At 34.4% G+C, this 21654-nt stretch overlaps 2 protein-coding genes across 4 annotated transcripts; both read right to left on the bottom strand.

Moving 5' to 3' along the window:
* Nucleotides 1–11352: 11352 nt before the first annotated feature.
* LOC146884298 (uncharacterized) lies at nucleotides 11353–16743 on the bottom strand. Its single transcript, XM_085665432.1, is given in 1 exon segment — nucleotides 11353–16743. A coding segment is annotated over 1 exon segment (1404 nt). The 3' UTR covers nucleotides 11353–15339.
* A 37-nt stretch (nucleotides 16744–16780) lies between these two features.
* Nucleotides 16781–19803, bottom strand: LOC114195411 (2,3-bisphosphoglycerate-dependent phosphoglycerate mutase 1-like). 3 transcript variants are annotated; one of them, XM_085665433.1, is made up of 8 exons: nucleotides 19659–19803; nucleotides 19072–19327; nucleotides 18724–18947; nucleotides 18516–18634; nucleotides 18287–18443; nucleotides 18003–18104; nucleotides 17790–17909; nucleotides 16781–17318 (listed from the first exon to the last, which is right to left on the bottom strand). In XM_085665433.1, exons 1-8 carry the CDS (start codon nucleotides 19737–19739, stop codon nucleotides 17274–17276), a joined length of 1104 nt encoding a protein of 367 aa, XP_085521559.1. In that variant the 5' UTR covers nucleotides 19740–19803; the 3' UTR covers nucleotides 16781–17273. The 3 variants fall into 3 exon arrangements, with proteins under 3 accessions (XP_085521559.1, XP_085521560.1, XP_085521561.1); XM_085665434.1 differs by having other exon boundaries at nucleotides 19621–19701; XM_085665435.1 differs by lacking the exon at nucleotides 19659–19803 and adding an exon at nucleotides 19538–19655.
* Nucleotides 19804–21654: the final 1851 nt, after the last annotated feature.

Below are 21654 nucleotides of genomic sequence, written 5' to 3'. Positions count from 1 at the left end.
TGCATTAAAAATAATTTAGTTAGCAACCAAATATTTTTCAGTCGTTACTCATCATAAAAAACATATTTAGCGACCACCATGATTTTGGTTGCTAATGCAAAATTTTATTCGGTTGCTAATGTGGTTGCTAAAAGGTATACGTTAATTTGTATAAATATAGCCACCGATTTGGCGACTAATTTTAGCAACTATATAATACGGTCGTTATTTCAGTCGCTGAATAAATTTATGTAAGTACAATAGTATTTTGTCGCTACATTGGTCGTAGATTGCAACACAAATCATTCAATGGCTAATTCGGTCACAAATAAAAAGCTATATTTTTCGGTCGTTAAAACATTAATTCTAGTAGTGATGTAATTATAAGAGATAAAGATTATATATATATATATATATATATATATATATATATATATATATATATATATATATATACACTTTTGGTAACTAACAGGTTGTTGGTTTTTAGAAACATATTCCAGTTTTAAAATCCTTAACATATTTTAAGGTTCGCAGTTTAGTAATAGGAAGTTAATCATTATTTATTTGGATTTAGAATTTTCATAAAGTTCATTTATGTTATTATTGTTATGTGGTTGTTTAAACGAAAGCATATGACTTTGATCGGGTGATAAAGTGCTTAAACATTATTATTATTTAAACATTCAATTTATTTAATATTATGCTTATTTTATTATGTATAACAGAAATAGTTAAACTCATCATAGTCAGCAGCAATAACTCTTTTAGTACTTGGCGAGCACAACGTTTTACGGATTGATATATTATGTATTTTGTAATTGAATGGAATATAAAATATATATTATGTATTTTGTAATTGAATGGAATATAAAATAAATAGAGAGGTTATGGAGCTTTGGGAGCTGACCTTGAGGATAAAAAATTGAGAGAGCTCTAGAAGCTGACCCTGAGGATAAAAGAATGAGGGGGTTCTGGGAGTTGACCCTGAGAATAAAAAAATGAGGAGGCTTTCGGAGCTGACCCTGAGGATAAAAAAATGAGGGGGCTCTGGGAGCTGACCTTGAGACTAAAAAAATGAGGAGGCTTTTGGAGCCGACTTTGAGAATAAAAATGAGGGTGCTCTGGGAGCTGAGCTTGCGAATAAAAAGTGAAAGGACTCTAGGAGCTTACCCTGAGAATAAAAAGTGAGTTGGATGCATAGCAGAGAGGAGCTTGGGGTTGCATTGGGAAGAAGAATTTTATTTCGAATGTATTTGGAACAATTTTATTCACAAAAATATTGTTATGATTGTTATTAAATATATCTTAAAATGTGGAACAATTATTTGATGAAATAAATGAAAAGTTTATCTTTTAGTATATGTTTTTATGGTGCGAAATAAATGTTTCTTTTAAATTCACTACAACAATTTATAGTTTAGACCACACTAAAATAGACAACGGCTAAATAAATGTAACCTAAACATATAATAAACAACATTTTTATAAATGATGTATAAATATCATGAAAGTCCATGATTATATAATTGTTGCTTTAAACTATGTGGGCAAAACTAGTAAAAATGTGGTCTAAAAACATAGGTAAGGTATAAAATCAGCATATAAAATTGTTGTTTATTGTGAGAATTTTAAGCAACGGTTTTAAAAATATTGTCATACTAAAAACCGTTGTTTATTACCTATAGCTACACTCACCTATACCACGCTTAAAAAATTGTGGTCTAATATTTAGACCACGGTTTTTATAATTTATATCATAATTTTATGTTGTTGTCTAAAGTGATTTTTGTTGTAGTGATTGCGGAAAAAAATTCCAAATATTTTAGTAGCATCTTGACAAGGTGTTACAGACGGTGCACTACAAAAGACATGGAAAAAACTATTGCAAAAATATATTGAATACTTTGTTGGCATAAGTAAGCTTGAAGCAAAAAAATTGATAAAGCCATGTGCATGAAGATTATAGGTGTTTGATGAATATTGATGAAGATCCACTTGAAGATTATGTTTTAGTGTGTTAAATATGAAAATAACATGTTAAATGTAATATTTTGTTGATATATCATGTTGGTAGGCTATATGACATAGGTTAGATGTCTTGTGTGCCTTAGCGTGTCTTTTTTAATCTGTTAAAATGGGTTTTAACAAGTTAAAAGACTTGCAGTATATAGTTTTTGGTATGAATGCATTTAGTCGGTTGAATTATTTATCAATCGACTGATTTCACTTAAGTCAAGTAAAATCAGCTGATTGTACGGAAAATTCAATGAACTATTTTCATTTAAACCAGACTATATATGTTGTGTTTTCGAGAGCAGAGGCACGAATTTGAGTTTTTGAGCACGAAACTTTGTCATTCTTCTTTGAAAAACTCTCTCTTTGCAATACACAGTTGCAACTCGTGGTTTGAAGATCTTGATTGATTTTAGAGGCATTTTGGCTTTTGAGTAACTTGAAGAACACATGTATGGTTGGCTAAGGACAACAACCATCAGGTTTGGATGTTCTTATGCCTCTGGTTGGTTTGCCTGATGTGATTTCAGGTTTGTAAGTGTGATTCTTGCAGGGTGTGTGTCCGGATTTTTGTGTGAGTCAAAAATCTTGTGTCTTTCTTTGTTTAAAAGTGTAATCTTGGTGTGTGATTTGTAAAACTTTTGAATATAGTGGAAACCAAGCTCAAATTATCCTGGTAAACTGGATGTAGCTCTGTGATTTAGTGAACCAGTATAAAAACAATTGTGCAATTCTCTCTCCCTCATCTCACTCACTTTGAATCTCTTTAAAAACTTAAGAAAACCAAGTAATTCATTGTTTGGTGTGATTTAATGCATTCTTGTGTTATCTGAGGTTGTATACTTGTTAACAATATTGATTGGAACAAGTCTTGTATGTAAAAGATTGTTATTTGAGTTAAATCTGCGAATTCTGCATTTTACATAAATCAACAGTATTTTAGCCGATTGATTTGTCTTTTTAATCGGTTGTTTCATAGTTCAAGAACAAATTAGTCTGTTGGTTTAGTTTTTAATTGATTGAAAGTGTACTAGTCTGCTTCTTTTATATCCTAACTTTCCAGTCTATTTGATTCAATTGAAAAGAGGTTTAAGCTTTCGAAAAACTTTTATAAAGCCAATTCAACCCCCCCCCCCCCCCCCTTTTGGCTTAAATCACCATTTCAAAACTAACAATTGGTATCTAGAGAAAGGTTCTTGAAAGGTATTCAAGTTTGATCAAAAATCTTTTGAAATGGCTGAAAGTAAACTCCCTTTTGCTGAAGGTGCCTCTATTCATATACCACCTATGTTTTGTGGCCTAAACTATTAGTTTTGGAAAATAAGGATGCAAATTTTCATTGAATTTATAGACAAAGGGATTTGGGATGCAATAGTTAATGGACCATATACTCCTAAATGTCTTGTTGAAAATAAGCAGGTGGACAAGCCTTGGATTGAATGGACTAATGAAGAAAGGAGAAGAGCTCCATATGATTGCAATGCCAAGAATATCATCACTTCATATTTGAGTATGGATGAATTTTTTAGGATCTCCCAATGTAAGAGTGCAAAGGAAATGTGGGATGTCTTAGAGGTTACACATGAAGGGACGAATGAAGTGAAGAGAGCAAGGAAGCATGCCTTGATTCAAGAGTATGAGCTTTTCAAGATGCAAAAAGGAGAGTCCATAACTGAAGTTCAAAAGAGGTACATTTCTAAACAAAATGATTCAAGTAATACTTCTAAATTCTCATGTTATAATTGTGGAAAGCAAGGACATATCAAGATTGAATGTCCTAATGTTAACAAAGAGAAGGAGAATGTTGATGACAAGAAAAACGATAAAAAGGCCAAGGAAAGACGTGCCTACATAACTTGGGTGGACAATGATGATTCAACAAGTACTTCATCTCAAGAAGGAAGTCAGGAAGCAAATATATGCCTCATAGCCGAATATGAATCATCCTCATCAAGCCAAGTAAGTTCCTTGTCATATAAAGATAAAAATGACTATTACCAATTGTTGCATGACTTTAAAGAGTTGCATAGTAAGGCAAACAAAATTTTTGTCATGAACAATCAGCTAAAAGGATTAAATAGTTGGCTAGAAAACATAGTTAGCCAACTAGAATCAGAAATAGTCGACTTAAAAACTGATTTCAAACATTTGAAAATGATTTACAGTAATTCAGTCGATTGTTCTGAAAAACAGCTTGTAACATCCCGGTAGGATATTACATAAAAAAATAATTAAACAAGACAGAAATAATTACCTCATTTATTAAATAATCCATTTCCCAAAAACACGGAAAATTTCAAAACTTTAATATTAATAATAAACTATTAATAGTCAAACATTCTAAAGTTCAACTTTACAACGTTAAAATTAATATCCAAAGCCATAAGAACCGTAATCAAATTACATGTAAAATTAAACCAAAAACAGTTATAAAAATATTTCCCCTCGTACTCAAAGCCCACTCTCCGCCACTAAGCGTCTCCTAGCTCACCTGAAACATCATCTCCTCCCGGATAATAAATTACCCGATCATCGCCACACACAAACAGATAGGGTGAGCTATGCACATAAACATAAATAAATATGAAATAATTCCCAAACCCATTCATAAATATTCATTGATTTCCAAAAACACCCACTTTCCCACACTCATAACCAATATGAGTTCATGCATGTACTCTAAATCCGGGATTTCATGTGCTTCCATGACCCTCCTCGCTCGTGCTCCAACCTACAAGCCTATCCCGCTTGTAGTCCTGCTTCACGGACTCTCTCGCCTATTCATCCGAACTCCTCGCTCAGACCCAGACACGCATACCCGCCTTTCCTACTATGAACTCCCTCGCTCATAGCATTCTCAAGTTGAGCATAAGATGAACTTCCTCGCTCACTTATCCCAACGAGAGTACCTCTGGTGAACTAAACTGTTCACATTCCGCATGCGGTCCACCCATCATCACGAACTCCTCGCTCGCTATTCAAACCAAGCACATCCCAAAAGGACGTAGCCCTTCAAGTCCACATACCACAAAATACATGCATATAACTTCCTATAGATTAAGAAAGACCAAGAAAACAGCCCAAATAGTGCATACGAACTTGGCTCCTCGTGATTCTTGCTTAGGCCATGTGCCTTCGCCCAAGCGAGGGCCTCAGTCTCGCCTAAGCTGAATCACCTTGCCTGTGCGAGCGTGAAACAGTGGCTTCCCCACATCATCTCATTTAGGCGAGCCCTTCTCGCATGAGCGAGACTTCGTTCACTTAAACACACACAACTCCTCGCCTGGATGAGGTTTCACGCTCAACACACACAGGTCGCGTCACGACCTCGCTGAGGCGAGTGTCTCTCGCCTGAGCGAGAAGACATGTCGCTCAACACCAAGCAAGTCGCTTCGGCGAAGTGCTCGACCCCTAAACCAGTAGTGAATTTCTGCAACTCTCGCTTAGGCGAGAGTGACTCGCTTGGGCAAGAATTGTAGTATCTTTCCCTGTTCATGCGCGAAAACAACCAAAACCATACCCAAAAACCAAATCAATCACTACCAAGCACTCCATTTTATCAAGCAACCACAAGAATAGGTTTTAAACAGGTTTGAATCACCAAAACTAAAGGTTTGGCCATAATTAACCAATATAGTACCAAAACCCTCCTCATATTCATATAAGTCACTATAAAGGCTATGTGCACACCATCAAACCAACCAATTCTCAAACACAATGCACATAATACGAAATTCATACAACACAGAATTCAATTGAGAATACAATGACACAGAACCATACACAAATCATGTAATTTACACACACAAAGGACAACTCCCCTAACCTGTAATTCTGGAATGAAATTTGGGAAAAAGAAGGTTCCTTGCTCACCAATACTTTGCTTCAGCCCTTTGCACACCCAAACTCTCCTCTCACTCTCTAAATTCGTGCTCCTCTCCAAAAGCCAAATAAACAACTCCAGAAACCCTCCTTCTCACCTAGAATTTGGCTTTTATAGGTGTCTTGATAATGGGTTTAAAAACTGAAATAAAATTGGGTTTAATTATGGTTTTAATTCCTATTCAATGTTAACTATATATTGGTGGTTTTTCAGCCCCTGGGTGCCCCCATTCTCCTAGAGTTCCCACTGCCCTTTCACATAAGTCAACCCTAATTTTAGCAAAAATAAAGTCAACTTTATATCCCTTAAGGTTTGAACCCGTGACCCTCCACTCATATGGCTAAAGCACCACCATTAAGCCAATTCAGATTTAGTGATAACCATTATAATCCTATGATTATAACATCACTCACTAGTCATAATTATATTATCAAAAAAAATAAGAATAATCCAAACAACACAAAAAAGGCATACATAGGACTTGAACCCAAGTCCTCTCACACAACCAAATACTCTCAACCACCTGAGCTAGTACTTTTCTACATCATATTAAACAATATTTAATGTCATAAAGACTCTTACCACCAGCATTTATTAATTAATTATTTAATTAATTAATTAATTTTCACAGGTCTTACACAATTGGCTATAAAACCTTGTGAAAACTGCACTACTTTGAAAAATTAAGTGAAATATCTTTTGAAAACTTGTGCAAAGTTCACAAGAGGAAAAACAAACCTGGAAGTTGTTCTTGGCTCTTAAAATTGTGTTTTTGGGAAGACTAAACTTGGTTATACATCTATCCATGAAAAGAAAGCCAAGAAGTTCTCTAGTTTCTTTTCCAAGAGTGAGCCAAATGTTATGCCATTCATTTCTTGCAACTATTGTATGAAGAAAGGTCATGTCTCAAGAATTGCTATGCTAGAAAATATGATGTACCTAAGGGATTTATGAAATGGATCCCAAAAGGATCTAGAAAGGCATAACCAAGTTGGACCCAAACTATTAAAGGGTACCATGTAATGCTATGTTGTTTCGCAGGTCATAAAACAGGAAAAGACGGATCTATGGTACCTAGATAGTGGCTGCTCGAGGCATATGACTGGTGATAAATCCAAGTTTACAAAGTTGGAACTAAAAGAAGAAGGCTTTGTCACTTATGGTGACAATAACAAAGGAAAGATACTTGGAAGTGGTGTCATAAGCAATGAAGCATCATTCAACATCCATAACGTGCTTCTATTTGAAGAGCTAAAACACAATCTGATAACTATAAGCCAAATGTGTGACAAAGGTTTTAAAGTTGTGTTTGAACCAAACCATTGTCTTATATATGATGCATGTGGTAGCATTGTATTGGTAGGAAAGAGAGTCAACAATATATAATTGCTTAATCTACATCATGCATCATTTAGCATTCATTGTTTGCTTACAAAAGAGGATGATACTTGGTTATGGCATAGGAGGATTTGTCACATACATATGCATCATTTGAATCGGCTAAATAGAAACAGTTGGTTGAAGGGCTACCAAAACTTAAGTTTGAGAAGGATAGGATATGTGAAGCATGCCAAAAGGGAAAGCAAACTAAGGTTTTCTTTAAACCTAAAAACTGTATTTCAACTAAAAGACCCTTAAAATTGCTTCATAAGGATCTATTTGGTCCATCTAGAACTATGAGTGTTGGTGGCAACTACTATGCATTGGTTATTGTTAATGATTTCTCTAGATTTACATGGACTTTATTTCTAGCTACCAAGAATGAAATCTTTTATACTTTTAAGAAACTTGCCAAGGTGTTAGAAAATGAAAAAGGTTCTAAAATAGTCTCTCTAAGGAGTGATCATGGTGGAGAATTTCAAAATGAAAAGTTTGAGCATTTTTGTGAAAAACATGGTATAAAGCATAACTTTATGCTCCTAGAACTCAACAACAAAATGGAGTGATTAAGAGAAATAAAAAATCATTAGAGGAACTAGCTAGAACTATGCTTAATGAAACCTCATTGCCTAAGTACTTTTGGGCTGATGTAGTCAACACAACTTCATATGTTTTAAACTGTGTGTTGATAAGGCTAATTTTAAAGAAAACACCTTATGAGCTAAAATTATTTGGTTGCAAGTGTTTTATCTTGAATAATGGAAAAGAGCAACTTGGAAAATTTGATTCAAAAGCGGATGAAGGCATCTTTTAGGTTATGCTATAAATAGCCATGCTTATAGGGTTTATAACAAAAGACTAATGATTGTTGAAGAATTTGTGCATGTTATTTTTTATGAAACTAACCTAGTGCAGCAAGATCAAAGGCCTAAGATTGCAAATGAAGAAGATATATTGCAAGAAAAGCAAACTGGTGCATAATTCGATTCTGCTGTAGGAAATTAGCCAGCTGAAAAGGAAATTCAATCGGTTGAAAAAGCTGCAGATAACAACTTACCCAAGGAGTGGATTGAACCCAGGGGATTATCAAAGGACAATATAATTGTGACATAAAATAGGGAGTATCCACTAGATGCAAGCTTGTATTCTTTGAACATGTTGCATTTGTTTCTCAAATTGAACCTAAGAATGTGAATGATGCATTATGTGATAGTAATTTGGTTGTTGCTATGCAAGATAAACTTAATCAATTCATTAGGAATAATGTGTGGTCTCTTGTTCTTAAAACTGATGTAATGAATGTGATTGGTACAAAATGGGTGTTTAGGAATAAAATGGATGAAAATGGTTTCATTGATAGGAATAAGGCTAGGCTAGTTGTTAAAGCTTATAATCAACAGGAAGGCATTGATTTTTATGAAACATATGCACTTGTAGCTAGGTTAGAAGCTGTGAGGTTACTGTTAGCATATGCATGCATGTGTAATTTCAAACTTTCTCAAATGGATGTGAAAAGTGCATTCTTGATTGGTTTCTTAAATGAAGAAGTGTATGTATCACAACCCCCTAACTTTGAAGATCACCTTTATCCTAATCATGTTTTCAAGTTGAAAAAGGCTTTATATGGTTTGAAACAAGCACCACGATAGTGGTATGAGAGGTTAAGCAACTTTCTTTTATCTAAAGGATATGCTAGAGGTGCAGTTGATAAAACACTTTTCATTAGAAAGCATGCAAGTGATGTAATACTCGTTCAAGTATATGTAGATGATATAATCTTTGGATCAAGTAATAACTCCATGTGTGAAGAGTTTGTTGCAACTATGCAAGGAGGATTTGAGATGTCTATGATGGGTGAGCTAACCTACTTCCTAGGGCTGCAAGCGAAGCAACTCACACATGGGACATTTTTAAGCCAATCAAAATATTGTTTTGACCTACTCAAAAAGTTCAAAATGGAGGATTGCAAAGAGGCTGCCACTCCAATTGCTACAAATTGCCTTATGGATGTAGATGAAGCTGGACAACAAGTTGATTCAACCAAATATAGAGGATTAATTGGTTCCTTGCTATATCTAACTACTATTAGGCCGGATATACAATTTGGTGTTTACTTGTGGGCAAGGTTTCAATCTAATCCAAAGGAATCACACTTCAAAGCTGCAAAAAGGATTCTCAAGTATCTGAAAGGGACAACTAATGTTGGATTATGGTACCCTAATGAATCCAACATTGTTCTTAGTGGTTTTTGAGATTCTGACTATGTAGGGTGCAAATTGAATAGGAAAAGCACAAATGGTACATGCCATCTACTTGGATCAAGCCTAATCTCATGGAATAGCAAGAAGCAATCATGTGTAGCACTATTTATAGTTGAGGCTGAGTACATAGCAACTGGACATGCATGTGCTCAAAGCATATAGTTGAAGCATCAACTTATTGATTATGGTGTAAAGCTAAAAAAGGTACCTCTTTATTGTGATAATACAAGTGCAATCAACCTAACTAAGAGTCCAATTCAGCATTCTAAAACTAAACACATTGCAATCAGGCATCATTTCATAAGAGATCATATTCAAAAAGGTGATATTGAAATCATGTTTGTAAAAATTGAAAATCAATTTGCGGATGTATTCACCAAACCACTTGCATATGATAGATTTAATAAGCTTAGAACTGAATTAGGTATTCTTGACATGAAGAATGTATGTTAGCTTGTTAATCTTATTAGATCATGTGTGTGTTGCATTTAAAGTGGTAAAATCTGCATAATTTGAATACTGTCAGAATTTCAGTCAGCTAAATTTACAAATTCAACACATAGATTTCACTTAAAATGTCAAAATCTGCATAATTTGTGTTCTAGAACTATTTCAATCTATTAAATCTCACAAACAACACATATATTTCATTTAAATTGGTTTGGTGTGAATTTCGTGTGATCTCAAATTTTTAGTCAGCTAAAACTGCAAAATCAACACATAGATTTCACTTAAAACTGCTACTGCACTAAAAATCAATTTTATGGTACAATTTTAGTCGATTAACTTTGTATTTTTATGTGTTAAAATCACTTATGCTGATGTGAATTTGCTTGAATTGATTTTAATTGATTGACCATAAAGTGCTTTAATTACATTAGCTAAAATCAACTTTTCATATTGCATTGACCATAAAGTGCTTTAATTACTTGATTTCCAATGTGCATGCATTAGATGTGAACTGTTTGTTAGTGGATTGTTCATAAAACGCATGGGAAATACATTACTGCATACTCTGATATAGATTCCCTCACATTTAATTGGTTGTGATTTCCTGTATTGCATTGAAACCATAAAATTTGTACAAATTAATTGACTGATTTTGAAAATCAACATACTAATTTTATAAATACTTGCATAAGTATCATGCATTGGCATTCTCATCTGCTAGTAAGAGCCAAACCTAGAATTCACCATGCCTAGAAGACAACGAACAACCCCCTCAGATGATGAAAGCTCTACCCCACCTACTTCATCCTCTGTCAATGCCTTGAATCATGGAAGGCTTGAAGTATGGTTTGAAGGCCTTGAAGACATAATTCATACCTTCCTGATTGAAATCAATAGGAAGCAAATAATCATTCTTAAGGTGATTCACATGTCATAGCTCAATTGTTTCAAAGTTTTCGAACATGGCCACTATAAGACAACCTGCACCTTATCCTTATTCATTGCCACACCTAATGCTGAAACAGTATGGCCAAGATAATTCACTTGTTACAGCCCAAAAGAACACTTAGACAATTTGGCAAATAGTTTATCCTATTGTAATTTTTGCAACACTACTTCAAGGTGTTGTAAATGTGCTAACCAGGTGGGGCTGAAAACTAATATATCATTAAAAAATACAAGCACAAATTTCCTCAACATACCCTGGAAAATGTCATTCATTAAAATTTGAAATGTGGTTGGTGCATTGGTGAGACCAAACGACATCACAACCCATTCATAGTGGCCTTGATGGGTGCGAAAAGCAGTCTTAAATCTGTCATATTCATTCACTAATATTTGGTGATAGCCAAAGCGAAGATCCAATTTCGAAAAGAATTTTGCCTTATGTAGCTCATCAATTAATTCATCTATAGTGGGAATAGGAAAACTATATTTAATAGTTATATCATTCAAGGCTCTATAATCAGTACAGAACCTCCAAGTGTCATCTTTCTTCTTAACAAGTATTATCAAGGAAGAAAAAATTCTATTACTGGGACAATAATTCCTGCAATCAACATTTCCTGAACTATAATCTCAATTTGCTCTTTCTAGCTATGGGGATACCTGTATGGGCGAACCTTTACCGGTGTTGAACTTGACAACAACGGAATGGAATGATTGTGGGACCGATGAGGAGGTAATCCAACAAGCATCGAGAATACCACACTATAGTTATGCAACATTGCGACCAATTCTAGTGCAATAGTAGTAGGGAACACCAAGCCCTAATCCGAAAAAATAGTCTTTTTGTTTAAACTGTAGTGTGAATAACTCCTCTATAGCATGTGTAACGCCCCAAATTTTGGGATGTCACGAAACGTTAGAAATTTTTTGCGTTTAGCGGAAAAGGAAATAAACATTTAAAATGTACTAATAAAACTTTTAATTTAATTTAAATTACATAGCTCAACTCTTCACTTTGTCAAAAACTTCCAATTGCGATCAAAAGAAAATTACATATACTTTAGTATCTGATTTAAAACAACTAAATAAATATAAAAACTCCCAAGTTCACCCCAGCCTCTCGTCGATCTACTCCATGCCAAAAGCATTTGCATTATCATCTGCTCCCGTATAACACACACGTTATACGATCATCGCACATACAACAAACATACAAACAAACAAATAGGGGTAAGCTAACCATAAACAATGATATTCATAAAAGAAATGCATAAATAAAATATGTCCAATAATACTTAACATCACATTCAAGTAACACTTAATCAAAATTCAATCAATCATGTCAAACCAAACATAGCATCACATTCATCTCAATTCTTCAAATATAGTGATTATAAACAATCTTTGGTTTTTCGCGGCCTCTCACCCCACAACAACATCTAGTTTCCTAGAACACACAGTTCGATGTGTCCTGCTTAATGCAGCCAGACTGTCTCCCTTATCCCTCAAGGAATTATGAGTAAAAATGTCGATGCATCGCACATCGGGCACTATACTCGCAACGAGCCGAAATAAGGAGAAACATCTTTCCCCTCCCCACTGCTTCACACAGGCGAGAGGGTACAACACTCGAACCAATCCTCCACCACTGCTTCACACAGGCGAAGAGTACTTCTTTCGACTGCTTCACACAGACGAAAGAGTCTTCACTAGGTTCCTAGGTACGGAAAACCTCACACAACATTTAATTCCACCAAGAGCTCTTCAAGCAAGGCAAACACTTCCAACATACAACACATGAGAATTACCGATTGCCAGTAACACACCACCACATCATGCATAGCAATAGTTCCATAACAAATACACACCACCACATCATGCTAGAAAATGTAAAGTTCCATCACATAAAGCAGTCAACTTATCAAATAATACATTCAAGCAATGAACTCTACAAGTGGTTTCCAAACCAAAAGAAGCAACAAACAATTAAAGCACCAATCCACCATTTTAATTCTCTAACATGCAACTCGAATATTACATATAACCAAGAAAAAGAAAAACATTGACATTGCAACTATGACTATATAACTCGCGTTCAACAAAAAAACCATCACATTATATAAGCCAAAAAGTAAAGCCAACAACACACTCATCTCATCAATGGTCACCAACACATTAAAATATAAGAAAATTAATAAAATCCAATAAAAAGCACTAAACCAAAACTATGAGAATTTAAAGAGAACCAAAAATTGTCATACATGATTTTGAACATATAATATGAATTTATAAAAGCCGCAAGTGAGTCCCATGTATCTAAGAAATTAAAGAACATGATCAAGTCAATGTGGATCATGGTGTGAAAATCAAAGTTGCAACAAATAGAACGAACACTAAAATAGCACCATGCACTTACGTAAAAAAAAATAATGCAAGCAAGGAAAGAGAATTTGTATTTAGGTGTGTGGGTCCATGGTACAATAAAGAACAAAAGGTGTAACTTTTAATCTAAAAGTGGTAGAAAGAAGTGTTGCAACGTAAAAATGGCAAGAAAGAAACCAAGGTGTGAGAAAAAATCAATGTATGTGGTCTTCATTCAAGCATACAAGGTGAGAGAAAATACATGTGGGCCCTCCACCAATCAAACAAAGTAACCATGTGATGAGAGAGAATTAAGAACCCAATCTACTTCTAAAAGAACCTACTGCACCCATTGTTTCGTAAAAGAGAAAAGCAAAAGAAACAATAGCATATCCCATGAACCCATGAATCCTCACATTCGCATGTGAATAAAATTTCCGAAAAGACAACAACCCCTTGGGGAAAGATATGTTGCAGCGTGAATGAAAGCAAAGAAGGAAAAGCTATGCTCTCAAATGAAACGTGTGGTATGAATAAAACCAAATTGCAGTAAGAATTAAAAGAGAAAATAAAGGAAGAAAGAGAAAAAGAAAGAACCCAAACCCCATATTATATGGTTGTCCATCATACTTAATAATTCATGTGACCCATGCACAAAACCAAATGAAGGAAAGGAAACCCCATATTACATAAACGCTACCACAAATTGCAACATTGTTGCGTTTTCTATAACCTAAACCCTCCCATAACAGTGTTTTGTCTCACTCCAATATTTATGCACCCATCACATCAAGACTTGATACATTTACGTGTTTAAAGAGAGAGGAAGAAAAACAACAAAGGCATGTGGCAAAGTAGAGAAAACAAAGTCTGCACTTAATATGCTTAACACTGGAAAATATAGGTTTCTATACCTCGTGGGTCCCATAAATAATCTACATTCAAAACTAAAATGAAAGAGAATGCATGTAATGAGAAGAACCACTCATGCATGTAATAAGAGAAAAGAAAAGAAACCAATTTACTTCTAAAAGGATCCACTGCACCTACAAAAAATAGGAAAACCAGATTATTGGCAAGCACATAATCTTATGCATGAATCAAACATAACTGCAGCAACGCACATAACCCACCCACAACAATCCAAGCACGAAACATAATTGGTTAAGAGGCATGAATTAGCTAATAAAATGCACTCCAAACCTACACAAAAAGTAATATCATATGTAAGAAAGAAAAAGAATAATTATGGAACCCATGCCTAAAACTATTGCAGCGTAATAAAGTATCATATTGTGAATGGAAAACAATCTAAAGGAGAAAGCCAAAGAAAACCTTCCTCACCCATTCATCTACACGAAAACAATGCGGAAGTAATGAAACACAATGATACACCATGAAAGGAGCTAGTAAAAACTCTAAAACCCATACATCCATGGCTAGCATAAAACATAGCAAAAATCAAGATCAAGCAAGAAAACAAGAACAACAAAACTCAAGTGTAGCTTCCCCTACCTCTTGTAGAAGTTCCTCCAAAATTTTCAGTCTCTCCCGCAGCCTCACCTTTACGCTTCCTCCCTCTCCTTTAAACAAACCCTATTAACCTATATAGCATACTTAAGTGTTGTCTTCCTTCCATTATATAACCCTAATCTTTATTATTATTTACTCCCTAAATCAGTTGAGATTCTCTTCACAAAATAAAAATCATATTTATCTTTTTAAAATCATACATCAGACAAGTTCAACCCACCACTAAACCAAATACTTCCTTGTTACATATTATGCACGAATAAATTATAAACTCATATTGTTCAACCGGCATGATTTGAATAATAATTAAAATAAAACACAATTCTAATTAATCAATTATATATTCCATATGTCATATAACTTAACTAAATAAATCAATAATATTAATCAATCCATTAATTTTTCCATATATTTCTCTTTAGTCTAATTTTTCCGGGTCTTACAACATGTGTGTGATGCATTCTGCGTAGGTGATGGAAGTGAGCTAACATTGGTAAAGGAGGGTTGGTCACCCTGTAATGTGACAAATTAATTGCACAAATAAAACTTAAGTGTAAGTTTACTGTAATAAGAAATGTGGGGCCTGATCGTGGCTAACCAAGTAGTTCCCAACACGAGATCTGCACCAGTGACATGTAATAGATATATAGGTAATTTTAAGACATGGCCTTGAATCTTAACCTCCAATTCGCTGACCCTCCCTTCAACAACTAATGCATTGCCATTACCTACCAACACTTGAAATTTGGGAATGGGCTCAATAGGCAACTTTAAAAAATGATCCAAACGTGGTTGCAAAAAATTATCACTTGAACCATTATCCATTAAAACCTGCACTATCAGACCATTGATAACACCCGTAAACTTTAGAGTACCAAAACTAGAGCATCCTTTTAATGCATTATACGACATATGATGTTTTGGGGCCAATTGTAATTCCAAATTCTGCTCACGATCGGGAGGCTCGGGTTGTAATTCACCATTACTGTCATCCTTCCATTGAAGAAGTAAATATTGTTTGTTGGAACACCTATGAGTAGGTGAAAACTTGTCATCACAGGTATAACAAAAACCTTTTTCACGTTTGAGTTGCATCTTGGCAGGGGTTATTCTTTTGACATTGGAATGTCGAATATTGGTGGAACTCGAATGCAGAGGGGGACTAGGCAGGAGAGGAGGTAAGCTAGTGGATTTTATGGTCTGACTAAGAGAGAAGGAAGGGTTTGCAACTTTTGTTTTGGAAGATGGAAAATTAGAGTACTGTTTGGATTTGGCAACATACTTCTCCTCATATAACTTGGCCAAGGAGACAACTCTAATTAGGGTTGCAAGGGATTGAAAAATGGCATCTCTTCTAATATCAGGTTTCAAGCCTCCCACAAAACAATCTAATAAGGCCTCCAGTGATATACCTTGAACTTTATTAGCTAAGGTAGTGAATTGAACATAATAATCATGCACAGAACCTGTTTCTGTAAGTTTAAACAAGCGGGATCGCAGGCACTCATATAGTGAGGGTCCAAACTCCATTTCTAAAGCACGAGTAAAAGCAACCAACGAATGGAAAGAATCATGACACGTCATCATCTGGTACCAAGGAACGATGTCCTTGTCAAAATGAATTGCAACAATGGTAAGTCGATGGTCATCCGGTGTATTATAATAGGAGAAAAAATGCTCTGCTTTAAAAATCTACTACAACACCTCCTAACCATCAAAGCGCGGAAAGTCCAACTTGACGTTACGCACTTGAAATGGGGGTGAAACAATCTGAGGTGTGTGCTCCCGCTCAATATTTTGCTTCTGTAGGTTATCTACGACAACTTCTAACATTTTGAATCGCATTATATTTTCTTGATGTCGAGTCTCCATTAATTCCAAAATACGCTCCACATCAGTGGTGAGGTCTTTGAGGCAAGTATTCTCCGCCATATCAATGAAAGTACTAATTGAAACAGAGAATAAGGTATTCCAAGAACAAATTCAATTCTCTGTAGCAGTATTATTGAATTTCAGAAAGTACTCATCAAATAATGAGTATTGTAGAAAATGACCCAAAATAGTATGAACAAAAACTTAATATGAGAAATAGGTCCAGAGAGAGAAGTTCATAGCAAAACCATCCTCCCTTTCTCTCACCACAACAAACAGAATATATACTAAACTTTTGAACAATCAAAATCCTTCAACCTAGAGTTAGTTATTTTAATTCTCGTGCTTTTCTTGCCTCCATGATTTGCTAGGTGTCCTTGTTGAATTGCATCAATAATTAACTCTTCTGCCCCTCTATTATGAACTTTGTTGTTACCGGTCTCAGTTGCACTTGTTACAGATGTATATTCCCTCAACTTCCAAAAGAAAAAAGACAATAAATTTGTAATAACAAGCTAAAAAAAGTACATGAAAGAAACATAAATAGTAAAATAGTGGGTGTACATCTATTATCTAACCTTAGAAAAACATTATTGAAGCATATCATCCAATCTCTGTCGGTAAAGAGCCAAACGCTGTAACGGTGTAATGACATTAAGTTCTTTGAGATTTGAGATTTGAGGAAATGAAGAACCGAACATAATATCTGGTCCCAAACAAAGTTTGTATACGCATCTTTCATTTTTTTTTTTTTTTGTATGAACTTTCTAAGAGTATTATACTTTGAAATTCTTCGAGAAAGAACTAGGAAATAAACATTTTGGTGACAAAAGAAAAGATGCTTAATATGGAAGAACAGAGTGGTATTACCAATACCACTATATGAATAATCAATTCAGAAGAGATATGCTAGTAGTTTTAAATCATAGCTGTCAATAGTGAAACTACTCTGAAATGTGTTCTTTAAATCTGTTTCTTGTGACAAACTGCTATTTCATCTTTCCAAAGCCACAGATAATAAATTCTTAAATAAAAATTTGTAGAATGCTAAAGAAATAATATATTAGCAGAATGGAGTGATGTAGAAAAGGTATATAGGTGTTTACCCTGGTGTAGGCATAAACTCCAGCTTCAGTTGGTCCTGTAGGACTTCCCCTCCTAATGAATCTTCCTTCTTTGAAAATATAAAGCATTGGAATTCCAGTTGATAATTCTAAACTAATCACCTGCCAAAATGTGAGAAAATAAAAATAAAGCTTGGCTCTTTATGACATGTGAACATAGAAAATTGCCATTACTCTTAACATTTCACCAATCACCTCCCGGGAAGTTAGTTTGTCCAGATACATAATAATGGATCTCAGTGAATTCCCATGAGCAGAAAGCATAACATTCTTTCCAGATAAAAGTTGAGGTTCAATCTGCAGTATAATGTCAATGGAATCAGCTTCTTGTAGATGCTACAATGTAAAGTTTTAACACACATAACACTTGATAAAACAGGAAGAAGAGGAGATTGTAATGATGTAATGTTTCTGATATGTTGTTGTTTTTATTCTTTATTGAAAAGAACATGACACAAAAAATCTACACAATAGCATACCTGTTCTCTAAAATAGGCAACTGCCCTTTGAGCACACATTTCCAAACTTTCACCATTTGGGGGAGGTATGTTATAACTTCGACGCCACTCATGAACTTGTTCTTTGCCATACCTTTCTGCTGTTTCTTGTTTATTTAGACCCTGTAGTTCCCCATACCTGAAATGATAACAAGCATGTCATATATATGCACACAAGTACCAAACATTGTAAGTTGAAGAAGATTACTACATTCTTTCATTCAATTGCCAGGCTGATATGACTGGAATGGAATGCTTTTTTGTATCTTCACCAAAAACTTGGCTCCACTCCCTTGCTTGTTCATTCTCATTGTGCATTATGATAGGCACCTGCACGAAGTTTCATTCCTTATAGTTTACACACAAATTCAGCGGATATGTTGTGTCTATTTTAACAGTTGAGGTGTTCATGTTACTACCTTCATGCGGCGGTGCTGTGTCATGGCAAGCATGGCTGTCATTTGTGCTCGAATCAAAGCAGATGTAAAGATGAGATCCACAGGAATACTGCTAATTCTTTTGCCTGCTTCAATTGCCTCATCAATACCCTTCTTGCTGAGGGGAACATCAACACAACCTGTGAACAAGTTCTTTTCATTCCACAAGGACTCGCCGTGTCGAACAAGGATCAGAGCAGCTTCATCTGAGTATGAATCAATTTAATAGTTCCAATCAACTAAAACATGGTTAATCAAACTTCAAGCTGCAATCCACATGAACAAGCTTTGAAATTGAAACATGTCAACTGAGAGCAGAGTTTGTCTTACTTGATTTTTTGTGAGTGTCTCTGTCACTGTTTTTGCTTCTTGAAGGGGATGATACCAAGTCAACCACAGATGTTTTTGATTCTATACATTGAATTACATTAAAATTCCTTCTTGATAAACGGTTACTTCTGATAAAATCCTTTGTCACTGCTAGTCTTCCAATGTTGTTCAACTTATGCTGGTGATTAAAATTGTTGATGTGAGAATTGGATTGAAAAGCACCAATTGCTTGGTTATACACTCCAGCAGCCATTCTCTGTAGATTGAAAACAAACTATTCATCATGAATGTAGACATTTATTTGTCCGTATTAGCATCAAAAATCCACCTAGATGTTTGAATCAACCAAAAGAGTAAACAAAAACAAGCTCATACAAGGTTAGAAGACATGCTATTGTTGATCATCAATAATGAGAAAATAACAGCAAATGAAAGTGAAACATAGGGAAATTAAAACAACCCTTACTAAAAAAAAGTGCAGATTTATGAGGATGAATGCAAAAATCAAGATGACCCCAGGTGGAGAAAAAGCAGGAAAAAAAAAAAAACCTTCTGTTTTCTACAACAGAGTGATTCATTAAGAGTACCTGCAGCACCCTTATACCAGTGCATATGTGAAAGTGAAAGTGAGAAGAGTGTATGTTTAAAGAGATAAAAGGAAGGAACATTTATTGGCCGCATTTTATAAAAGGTTGGTGGCGAAGAAAACGAGGTGGTGGTGGAGGCAATGCAGTTTACGTAGAATTAGTAGTAGTAGTAGTTGACGGAGTTAATTATATAAGCTACTCATATTCACTCCAACTGATGAAAGAAAAAAGGTGTCGATTATTGAGAGGTAAAGTGAGTTACTAAGAGTATTTGTTACGACTCACTTGAAATGCGGAAGAGTGAATAGAATTAGTGACACAGAACAATTGATGTTTGGATAAAAGTAAATTTTACTATATAAGTCAATTAGTATTAGTCTTGTTATGGTTTTATCCTTTTCTCTGTTGTTAATCTTATTATAAATTAGTTAGTGTCTTATAATTAATATCACAATATGTGACTGAATAATAATATTAGTGTTGTCCTCGTTAGTTAGTGTTACCTGCCATTAGAACGATTAAAATGGGTCATCCGGCTCATCCTAACCCGGTCCTCTACGGGTTGACCACGTAATGAATCAATTCAATCGGACTAACTTATTTGTGAACTTAAAAAATTTGAGTTCGGTCCAACCCATCACGAGATGGTGAGTTAAATAGGTGAGCTCACTTAATTAAAAAAATTACAATTTTTTTGTCTTCAATCTAAACCTATTTTAAACTTATTTTTTTCCTTTTAGACAATAAATAAATCATTGATCACAAAAGCTAAATCATAATTCTAAATAAAAATCTAGATTATACCCTACTAAAAGAAGATGACTAATGAAAGACAAAGAAGGTAGAGAGCGAATGAAGTGTTATGGGCATGGGTCTCTCTCCCCCAAAATTAATAAAAAAAAAATTACTTGTGTGTTTGGGTTGGACTGTTAAGTAAAGAGTGAGGTTTTTTTTTTTTTTTCCGGATTAGCTAACCAACACGGCTCACCACGGGTTCAACCTAGGTGAGCCAAGTTCTTAGTGAGTCAGATCCATTTTTGGTTCGTACTGAAATCTGCAAAAGAAAAAATTAACTCAAATCAATTCAAACCTATGGTGGACTAGGTTAACTCACGGATTTTAACCCATTTTGATAGATTTACATGCCATCATCACATCTCTTTATCACTTATAATACATTTTAATATAGTGTCTTCTATTTTTAACAATCACTGTGTTCCCAAAGGTATTGTCCTCTCTGAAGCGTGGAGCTTTGTCATAGTTTTGTCCTTAAAAGGCGCTTCAGAGGGGGTGAAGGGGCAAGGAGTATTTAAACTGCACTTCACTTCAACTCCTAAGCGGTGTGAGATTTATTTGGTATACCAGAACAATTATTGTATTAGTTTTAATATTTGTATTTTTTTCAATTTTTGATTAATTAAAAAATGTATAGTTTTAAAAATAAATAAAAGTAAATTTATTTAATAATAACTCTATAAACAAGATAAATGAAATGCCATGGTTATATATATATATATATATATATATATATATATATATATATATATATATATATATATATATATATATATGGTTTAATTACTCGGATGGTACCCACATTGGTAGGAGTGTATCAATTTGGTACTCGCGGGATGCCACGTATCACTCTCTGTTTTTTTTTTTTGTTTTTTTTTTTGCAAAATTTTTTTGTTACCATGTGTCAAGTTCCTGTTGTGACACGTGGTAATGTTAGTGCCACGTGGTAGGATAATGTCACGTGTAGCAAATGTCATTGTACTGATTTCAATTTAGTACCTGTATTTATCTTATTATTTCAATTTAGTCATCACTTTTGTGTCTTTGGTTCAATTTTGTCCCAATTTTTTATAATAATTGAAGTATATTTTTTAATTCATCTTTTTATAAGATTAAAACTAATTAAGTATTAATATTTTTACAAAATTAAGTACTTATATTTATATTAAAATTTAGTGGTCAAATAATACATTGACAAGAT

Source organism: Vigna unguiculata, chromosome 8 (assembly GCF_037176805.1).
Source record: "Vigna unguiculata cultivar grain cowpea cultivar isolate G323 ecotype 2 chromosome 8, ASM3717680v1, whole genome shotgun sequence".
NCBI lineage: Eukaryota > Viridiplantae > Streptophyta > Magnoliopsida > Fabales > Fabaceae > Vigna > Vigna unguiculata.
The sequence above is the reverse complement of the archived record's forward strand: the minus strand, read 5'-3'. Positions and strand labels throughout refer to the sequence as shown.